Genomic DNA, 10,232 nt, shown 5'->3' with positions numbered 1-10,232 from the left:
TTTCCGAAAACATGTGTGGGTGTGGGATGGGGAGTCCAGTCATAGATGTGAGGGGCTTCAGTGATCAGTCTTTGATCCTGAAAGAGTTAACTGTATTTTCACACGAAATGTACAGCAAATTTCTTCTAAATATCTGTAACAAAGGCGGACTGTACCTTAGAGGGCCACTGGGCACTTTCGAGCTTCTTTTTGTTCAGAGAGCTCCTTCTGAGACAGCAAAGGCTGTTTTTGCTCATTCTGGATCGAGGGTTTGCATGAAGTGTGGCCCTCTGAGGTAAGGTGAACATGATATTGTGTAGAGAAGCCACAGAGATGCTGCAAGCACATAGCAAATGCTGCTTCTGATCCTCAGATGTTGGGACTAAGAAGACAGTATCTAGGCAGGGACTATAAGAAAGTAGGGGAGGAAACAGCTGTTCACCTGGCCCCCTCCCTGGCTGGCATGGCTGGTGCCATGGCTGTAACCACCACTCCCTCATCTTCTCAAACAGTGCCTTTTACATAATATGGCTTACAACTGTGTGAGCTGGATTTAAGTTTCTACAGGAAAGTCCTGCCTGATAGTAATATCCCTTTACCTGTAATCAGTACAATGTTTAGTTCTGAATGAGGGGATTCCGGCTATCTGGGGTTGAAGCTTTTAACCAGGCTCTGGATGTTTTCCACCTGGCATCAGACATACCTGTTTGAGTAAAAGGAGCAGCCTATCCTCAGGCTGCAATGGTGGCCCCGTTTCTCTCTCCCTCCCCTTCCCCCAAAGCATACGGCCTAACAGGTTGCTTGGCACAAAACAGGCAGCTCAAATATTTGTTGGATGAAAACTAATGCAGGAAAAGACACGTTTTAAAACAACAAAAACAGGCAATATGGTTTGAGAACATAAAAGCTGGAAAGCTCTGAGCCCTCTCTGATTCAGGGAGTACCTCCCTTGTAAGAAGAGTCTGTCAATTTTCACATGAAAATGGCAAAACACTAATCTTCAGAGTAATAGGTTGTCTGTTTATACAACCGACTGCATATGTAAGTCGGTTGGCATGAAGTGAATCAACTTTGCGACCATAAGGTTCCTGAACACTTTTCTAATCCGATGATACTTAAAGCAAAAACAAAACCTGCCTTGGCACTCAGTAAGTCTTCACTAGAATTACTCCTTAGTAAACTTGCTATAGAATTCAAGGCAGAAGTCTGCCTCTGAGTTTATTAAATTCCGACATAAAAAAGTAAATTCGATTCACTATTTTAACAGGATAAGCTGGTACTTGGTTTTTGGTGTGCAGCCTCTTTGAAGTTGTACCCCTTTCCTTGTCTCTTTTCGAAGACAAAAAACGTCACTCAGAAGTGAAACTCTTGAATCTGCTTCCTCAGATTAAGGTTTAAAAGAAATAAGGCAATCCACCACACTATACTGGGTAAAACCATTTTATTAACTGACCAAAGCACTTCATTTTGTTTTCTGATTTGAGGTAAAACCATTAAACACAGTTCACAAGAAAATACAATGACTATTACTACAATTACAAGAGTTTGAAACCTCACTAGTTATTCATATAATACTTTTACAAATTGATACAACTGTACAGTCTACTTAAGCTAAGTTTATTGTTAACCAAGACCAATATCAAAGACCAAGACACTTGACTACAACTCTTGCAGTGGCTATAGTTTTGTAACAACAGAAGAATAACTGTTAGGTTATGAATACACTTTAAAAACCACTTGGCCAGTAATGTGTACGGTTTCCTCATTCTTCAGGGGCGTGTGTGAAGGCTCTTAGAGAGCAATCTGCTCCTGTCCTACACGGCCCCCTCACATGTCCAATCATGTGAAATAACCAAGAACACAGGGATGGGGAAAATAGTCCTACAATCTTATTCATGTATTTTCGGTTTTTAGGCAAGCCAGCTGATTTTCGCCAAAGCTTGCTTTGGAATGTTGAGATCCTATTTTCAGGCTCATTAGAGATTACTGTTAAGTGAGGGCATCTGAGTGTTCTAAAGAGCACAGGACGATGATGCTGTCCCCAAACAGAGAAAGTAGGTTACCTGTGATTGAGTCCAGCTTTGAGATTTCATTTTGTACTGGACCGCTCTCTTTAATCAATACCAAAGCCTTTGGGACACTGCAGATTTGCTTTAGAGGTAGAGAAAACAGAAATCATGCAGTTAGGTCAATTGAGAAATAAAGGATTTTCTATCTTTAGAGAATATCATGACTCAAAGTCCATTCTTTGTTTCTTGACGCTTGAAGGACTTCACACATTTAACCTTTAAACCTGTTTGGGGGGAATACCCATGTCTTACCTGTCTCTCAGGAAACACAAGTTCCGATTCAGCCTGCCCTGACTACAAATAGAAGAAAAACCGTAATAACATTTGTCTTACAGCACTGCAGTTCACTTTCTGGATTTGTGACACACAAACATATCATGCATTCTAAGACAGAGTTAGCTTTATCAGTGTCACTAGTGATGTTAATTAAAAAAATGTACAGCAAGTGCAAAACTTTTCTAAATATTGAAATCACCATGTTTTAAAGACAGACTGGAATGTTACAAATGATTCTGCAAAATACAAAAATAGATATGCTTCCGCTGAAGGCCTTAATCATTCTTCCGAGTGCTCTCATCTTTTGGCTCCTCCTCGTCTGAGTACACGGTGGGCTCCTCCCCATCCTTCAGCAGTTTGCCCACGTGATGGTACTTGACTGGAAGAAAAGAAGATGACACAACTGGTCATTCTCACGCTTTGGAGAAAACCATTATATTTCGTTTGAAAGCACTTACGAGAGGCCTACAAGCAACACAAAAACATGCTGGGATTCTACAAGGCAGTTTATACCACAGTCCCAGCCAAGTCCCAGGGAGTTAGTTTTGTTCAGCAGATAGAAGTATAGAATGGGGAGTGATGCCTGACAATGTGTGTGCAAGGTAATGTCAAAGTGGGTTGTTTGAGTGTAGGGGAATGTTCAGCAGAGCAAGGGCTTGGTATGAGTTAGTTGGAAGGGTTGCAGGACACTTCGTGGGAGAGGGATATGCTTTGGAAGATGGATAGAAGGACTTGGGGAACGAGGGGTTTCCACAAAGTGCCAACGCCATTCACAAAGGCATTTAGGTGAGACCAAACATCTGGGGAGCAATAAAGAGACTGACTTGGCAGGAGGAGACTGGGAGCAGCGTCAGCCAAACAGGGTGGGGAAATCTTATGAAAGATGTGGAAAGGCAGCCTGAGGAGTCTGAACTTATCCCATAGATAGCAAAGGGCACCGAAAGTGCACAACAAAGGAATGACAAGGTAAAATAGTGCTATGGTAACAACGGTTTCACTGTGTGAGGGCAGGGCAAATTAGTCAGGAGAGTCCAGGGACAGGGTGACTAGGAGGCCAGCGGGCAGATCCTCATGGGGAGAAATGTGAGCCAGGAGGAAGGCAGTGTCCATGGGGTTGAAAAGGGAAGGATATGAGACCCATTAAAGGCAACTGGAAACAGGAGTTACGGAAGTGAACACTGGAGACTCCGTGGACCGAAATGGGGACTTTGTGACCAGAGACTGACAACAGGGACCGGAGAAGTGCAATTAGTGTTGGCAAGATGAAGGTCTCAGTAAACGTTTGAGACAGAAGGTTCAGTGGAATGGTGGGGGCAGAAACCATATTGTAGAGAGCAAGGAGGGATGGAACAGTGGTTAGGGGAAGCCATGATTACTAGATGCTTGTCTGACAGAGGAAGGAATGATAATAGTCTCGGAGGATAAAGGGGAGAGCAGGAGACAGAATTTTCCCTCAACTTGGGGAAAAAAAGCTAGACGTGGTTAAAGGCAGTGGTAAAGGAAACAGGAGAACACTGGAGATTTTGGAGAACGCAGGTTTAAGAGAGCAACCAGAATGTAAGAGACTCGAGGAGGGACGGAGTCAGCAGATGACCACCATATTGGCTGTATTATCGGGCCAAGTTAGTGTAGGGTTAATTATCACAGTGTCAGAGGTCAAGAGAACTCCTCTTCTGAATGTGGGTAGGAACTAAAGGAGTAACCAACCTGTTTAATCAGGTAACTGGAGCTCCTTTGCTGTTAGAACTTGCCTATTTGAACATATTATAAAGGTCCCTAGGGTGCTTGTGACTGTACAAGACAAATAAAAGCTGGGTGGCACCTGAGAAACCTGCCTTAAGGGGGAACCATGCCAGTTTTGAGTGTAGCTCAAGTGTCATGACAGTATTTGGGACTAGCCTTAGTTTAAGGGGTTGGGGGAACCACGGTTTTTTACCCCACTGATGAAATTAAGTCCTATAAAATAGAGCTATGTAAATTATGAATTACAACTCATTGGTTTCATATAGAACACTCTATTGTTACAAAGGCATCCTGAAGATGCAAAAAATGAGGGACTGTTAGATAGCTGAATTATGTTTTCAGAGTACAAAGACTTGCCTCTGGACTTGAAAGTTATACTTAGTTGACTTGGGATCCAAACTCTAAAGGTAGAGTTATACCTGGCTAATTATTAATTCAGAACTCTCTCTGAGGTCAGCATTACTCTCAAAACAGTTGAATTTAGCAAAAAAAAAAAAAATTACAGAGAACAGTAAATAGAAAATGACATTTACAATGAAAAATGACCCTCAAGGAAATGGTCACTATCTTAACATACTGTTTCAAAGCTTGGAAAGATTATTATTCAAATTCTTAGCAGGGAAATATTGCTAAAGATATCATTAAACACTTGGGTTGGACAAAAGCCAATTTCCCAATTCTTAGATTTGAACTTGACCTCCATCCTTACTTCCCCCCAAAGCCCTTGGTCCATAGCATAAACCAGGAAACAAGTGTCTCCTTTCTGCTTTCTTTTTAAAAAACGTAGACACCATTGTTGCTGGGCAGATTATAAGCATCATTTGTAGATGAGGCCTATAGTTAGGCTCAATTAGATTCAAAGAGAAGCTGTTTTGTACAATATAAGTCTCTCATTCTTTAACAGCAATGTGGGCTGCTTTTAAACAGCAAGTTCTACAAGTAAGGGCTTATGAAAATCCTTCTGTAGCCAACATGGCTGCTCTCCTTTTCCCTGCACACCAAATCCTAGTGGGAAAATCTATGCAAACCTCAGAAATTTCAAAAACAGAAACCCAGGTTTCCACAGAGAACTAGCTAGATATTGGGATGCAGTCATGGCAAGTGACTCAGCACTGCTACAATTACTTCAAGCCATGAACTTGATCTGTCCAAGATTCAGGAGCCTATCAAAATGCTCTGCAGTTGCAGACTGCTTAGTAATAACTATTGTACTGCTGTGAATCCCATTATTGGTAGAAATCTGACCCTGGCAAAAACAAAAACAAAAAAAACACCCACTTACAAGTGAACTGAGAGTCCCAGTCACTCAGGGTCTCCTGCTGGGCAGGAGTGAGGTCGGAAAGGTCATCGTACTCATCCTTCAGTGCTTCCTTATCCAGGCAAAAGGTGGCAAGGCCTCTGGATGCATCTCTTCCAGCAAAGACTCCATACGGCCCCTCTTTAAAAACAAAACCAAACCAAAGACCAATTGTCTATTAGACCATCAATTTCTCTGTGGCTCACACACAGGAAATGGCTTCCTTACCAATGAGCGTGGAGAGCCCATTTTTGAGTATCGAATTCCATTTGGAAACCTTAAGTGATTGACGTGGATCCTTTGATACCTAGTGAATACTGAACAACCTGTTGTCATTAAACTTTTAAATACTAAATCAGAATGCTATACTGAAGAGTTGGACACGACTGAACGACTTCACTTTCACTTTTCACTTTCATGCATTGGAGAAGGAAATGGCAACCCACTCCAGTGTTCTTGCCTGGAGAATCCCAGGGACGGGGGAGCCTGGTGGGCTGCTGTCTATGGGGTTGCAGAGTCGGACATGACTGAAGCGACTTAGCAGCAGCAGCAGCAGCATTTCTTGTGATTGCAAATAGCTAATAAAAAAGCCATAAATGATTATCTCCTGGGGGGAGGGTGTTAGTAGGGAATGATCCAAGATATAGTTCATGGATCAGAATTCAACTTCTGGACATTGAACCTAGAACCTGGCTCTGTTCTAGGGACTAGGGTTGCACCAGTGAAAGTTATGGTTTCTGAAGATAAGAAACGTGCGTGCATGCTAAGTCAGTCAGTCATGTCCAACTCTGTGCGACCCTATGGACTGCAGCTTGCCAGGCTCCTCTGTCCATGGAATTCTCCAGGCAAGAATACTGGAGTGTGTTGCCACGCCCTCCTCCAGGAAATCTTCCTGACCCAGGGATTGAACCCACATCTCTTATGCCTCCTGCATTGGCAGGTGGGTTCTTTACCACTAGCGCCACCTGGGAAAATAAGAAACACTAGAGTGTAAATAGAAACATTTTACACATGTATGCTAATACAATTTAATGAGCCAAAAGTGTCTCATAGAGATCTTTGGTTGTGAGACTAGACTGTGTTGAACATTAATGTATGGCCTCTGTAAGAGAAATCATTTTATGAGTATCAGTGGTTTAGAAATCTATCCACAGGTTACATAATCTTCAGTGAGAGTAAAGAAGGCATGGAATCAGGTCTGTCAGCTGTTTTGGGTGGGTTTGAAGACTCTGAAAATTCTATAAAATATCTGACTGCTATTATATATAATGATACTAAATTTTTGTCTAAGAGAGCAGTGAATCATTCTGTATGTACTTCAAGTGGATTTTTCGACTTATTTAAATATTGCACCAGTAAATGTTAAGAATCCAGTGTACTTTAAACAATGTGTTGTTTCCCCAAAGGTAGATCAAGTAGCAAGTCAGATATGAAGAAGTTTGCAGGTAACTACCACACCAAGTGGGCTTCCCTGGTGGCTCAGAGGTTAAAGCGTCTGCCCGCAACGCAGGAGACCTGGGTTCGATCCCTGGGTTGGGAAGATCCCCTGGAGAAGGAAATGGCTACCCATTCCAGTATTCTTGCCTGGAGAATCCCACCGATGGAGGAGCCTGGTGGGCTACAGTCCATGGGGTCGCAAAGAGTCGGACACGGCTGAATGACTTCACTTTCTGACTTCGCTTTCACCATACCAAGTATGAGAACAGATCACATTTCAATATGGCCTGAAACCTCAATCCACTAGGACACTTTTATTTTTACAAATTAGAGGAAATTTATGATCAACTTTTAAAGGCACATAAGATTCCGAAGAAAAATGGTTGTTTTTCATCACCATTACATGCTACCATTTCCACTAGAGAAGGTAAACAGGCCAAGTGGATGGGTTTGGACCTCACCATTTTAGAACTTATGGTTATGGAATACTGAAAACACTCTTGAGGGGAGCATTAAAAATCTTTGGAGAATATATACATTATCCACCAGAATATATAGTCACTAGAATGTAAGCTCCATGAGCAGAGATGTCGGCCTGTTTTGTTCACTACTATATTCCCAGCACCCACAAAGGTGCCATACATACAACATCATTAAAAATAACCAATCATTTTCAGGAATCCTTTATAACACAAAGTGTAATTTCCACGTGATGTTACAGATGCATGGACTCATGCAGGTAGAGACTGAGATCTCACAATGGGCCATCTTTATTACTTTAAAGACGGACAACTGAGGCCTAGAGAGAACAATGCTTTGCCCCAGGTCACACAGGTGGTGAGTGACCCAACAAAGCAGAGAACCCAGGCTGCCTGACTCCCAGTTTCAAGCTCTGTACACAGGCCTACATTCCTCTCAATGACTTTGCAAACTACAATTATATGGTGAAGCTCCAGGCACGTTTCAACTGCTTTATGGGGTGGCTTGGTCGTAACAGATATTTACACGATTACGTTTACTGATAAAGCCTTTAGGTGCACCACTGTAATTGACAAATAATATAGGTATGGTTTTCAAATTATTTTGACAGTTACATGTTTATAAGAAGTAGGTCTTCTAAATCCTCCCCAAGGAAAAACTGTGGCGTGGGAGAGGTTTAGTACATCTGATGTTGATGAGTTGGAGGGGGAGAGTAAAACAAACCAGGAGTGGGGATGAAGGCAGATTGCTGCCTTCTTCACTCTCCCTCCTCTCCCTGAACCCCCTGATTTTAGACGCATCCATACTGGAGGAGCTAAAACCCCTTCTTCCTCTGATCCAAACATGCTGTAAAGCAGAACTTTCCCAGCCTGGAGACTCCTCGAATTTGCCTGGGGGTGGGCGTGTTAAAATGCAGATTTCTGGATCACCCCTTTCCCCTACTCTTGGGGGAGATTAGGCCGGGAATCTGTATTGTACCTCAAGTGCATCAGGTGATTCTGATCTGCAACCAAGCCTGGAAAAGCCTCATTTCTAAGGCCCTACCAAGCCTGTCCCTCTCCAACAGCTCCTCAGTCAACCAGCCCTCATTTCCCCTCTGGTTGGCTTTTCCATGAAATCCCCACACCCAGCAGCCTTCGTAGCCCTACCCCTTTTGTTTCTCAGGATCCTCCCACTTCTCCCTCCCTCCATTTTTTTTTTTTTTTTTTGGCTTCTAGTTCCTTCTCTCCTGCTATGGAGTGTAATACTGTATTACCTTCTGGTCTTGCCACATTCCTAACGACCGCTACATTCAGCCTTCTACATCCAGCTCCCTTCCCCCTATGGAGCCTCCCCTGTTCACCTCCCAGCTTTCCCCGTCTGCCACACACATACCAAACACATGCCATTCACATACCTGACACATGCCACATTGCTAGCACACGCGTGCGCACGCACACACACAAGCCTGACATGCCACATACGCATCACATAGAGCACACACACATCACTCACTGCCACGCACAGTGCTCCAACCTGCTGCTAATCTCATTTCTCATTTCCTTCTCCCACACCTCCCCATTCCTCATGGCTACCCCTGGGGTCATCGGCCTTCCCGGCCCCTCCAAGGCTAGACCTACCGACCCTCTCTCGCCCTCCCTCCCATCATGTTTCCCTCGAGACACTCTCATTTCCTTTCCCCAGACCGACATGATCCCCTCCTTCCAGGAACCCTCGAACCCGATACCTTCCAAACTCCTCCAACACTGCGCTCTGCTGTGCCACCCCCACCACCCTCCGCCTTCCAGACTGACGATCTCACCCCCCTCATCCACCCCCGGCTTAAGCATTTCAGTCTTCTTCCTCCACCCCACGCCGGGGCTGGCGGTGCGGACCGGGAATCTGCGATCCCACTGGCTCGCAGCCTTTCCAGGGTGCCTCTGGCCCCCTGCCCGCCCGGGGAGCCTCCCTGCCCCGCCCTCCCAGGCTGGACACCATTCCAGCCCCTCCCCGGGCGCCCCGCTCCCTCCTCGCCTCTCCGGGACCCAGCCCCGTGCTGGGGCCCCTTCTTTTGTCTTTGCGGCCCCCCGGCCAGCCGCCGTACCAGGCCCGTAGAACTTGCGGCCTTTGGTTACGTCGAACACCTTGCCATTGATGGCCATGAGTATACGCGGGTCCTGTACGCCGTCGAAGCGCCGCAGCTCGGCAGGGGTGAAGTCGCGCCGCTTAAGGCGGGGCAGCGGGGGCGGCTCGTCGTCGTCGCTGTCGCTGGCCGCCGGCTGGTCCCCGCGCACGATCTTGTAGAGCAGAAAGATGCAAAGGCCAAGGAGCAGCAGGTTGAGCGGCGACGTGAAAATCTCTTGCAGCAGCCCGCCGCTCTCGAGCTCGCTCGTGTCTGCGCCGGTCGCCGCCACATCCTCGGCAGCCATGATCGCTGGAGCAAAGGTTGGGCCGGGATAGGCAGGGATCCGGAACTTGCTTTCTCCTCCCTCTCCGCGAGCTACTGGAGCGCGGGGCCCGGCTGACCAAGACTAGCCAGTGGAGGAGGTGGAGCCAGGCGGGGCGGAGTCGGAGGCGGACGGGCGGGGCCTTTCAGCCCCGCCTCCCCGCGGCAGCTGAGGCTCGGCGCGACTCTGTCAGGCCCCGCCCAGCTCAGGCCCCGAGACTTGGCCTCTGTTTGGTGGTGGCTCCCCTCCCCCAGCCGGATCCTACCTCCTCTGCCAAGGGGATTGCGGAACACACCCCTCAGCAATACCTGCAGGGCCTGGCCGCAGCCTCACGCCATCCCCACGCCAGCCTCTAGCTAACTGCGACGCATCACGCAGCCCTCCTCCTTACCCCGAGTTGTTGATCACACACCTACCCGCTTGGCTTTGCCGGGCTCTGTGTAAGGTCTTCTCAGCCACCTGATGCGAACCAAACACTAACTCCATTTCTCCTGCTTTAACCTTCTCCCAGCCTTCCATTCAGAA

General features: G+C 46.1%; 1 protein-coding gene across 1 annotated transcript; it reads right to left on the bottom strand.

The window, feature by feature from the left end:
- Positions 1 to 1,403: 1,403 nt before the first annotated feature.
- On the bottom strand, positions 1,404 to 9,782 carry PGRMC1 (progesterone receptor membrane component 1). Its single transcript, XM_006080188.3, has 3 exons — positions 9,365 to 9,782; positions 5,350 to 5,505; positions 1,404 to 2,703 (listed from the first exon to the last, which is right to left on the bottom strand). The coding sequence occupies exons 1-3, from the start codon at positions 9,687 to 9,689 to the stop codon at positions 2,600 to 2,602; spliced, it is 585 nt and encodes a 194-aa protein (XP_006080250.1). The 5' UTR covers positions 9,690 to 9,782; the 3' UTR covers positions 1,404 to 2,599.
- Positions 9,783 to 10,232: the final 450 nt, after the last annotated feature.

This window comes from Bubalus bubalis, chromosome X (genome assembly GCF_019923935.1).
Source record: "Bubalus bubalis isolate 160015118507 breed Murrah chromosome X, NDDB_SH_1, whole genome shotgun sequence".
NCBI classification, from domain to species: Eukaryota; Metazoa; Chordata; class Mammalia; order Artiodactyla; family Bovidae; genus Bubalus; species Bubalus bubalis.
Note: the sequence above shows the minus strand (reverse complement) of the source record. Positions and strands in the feature narration are given on the sequence as shown.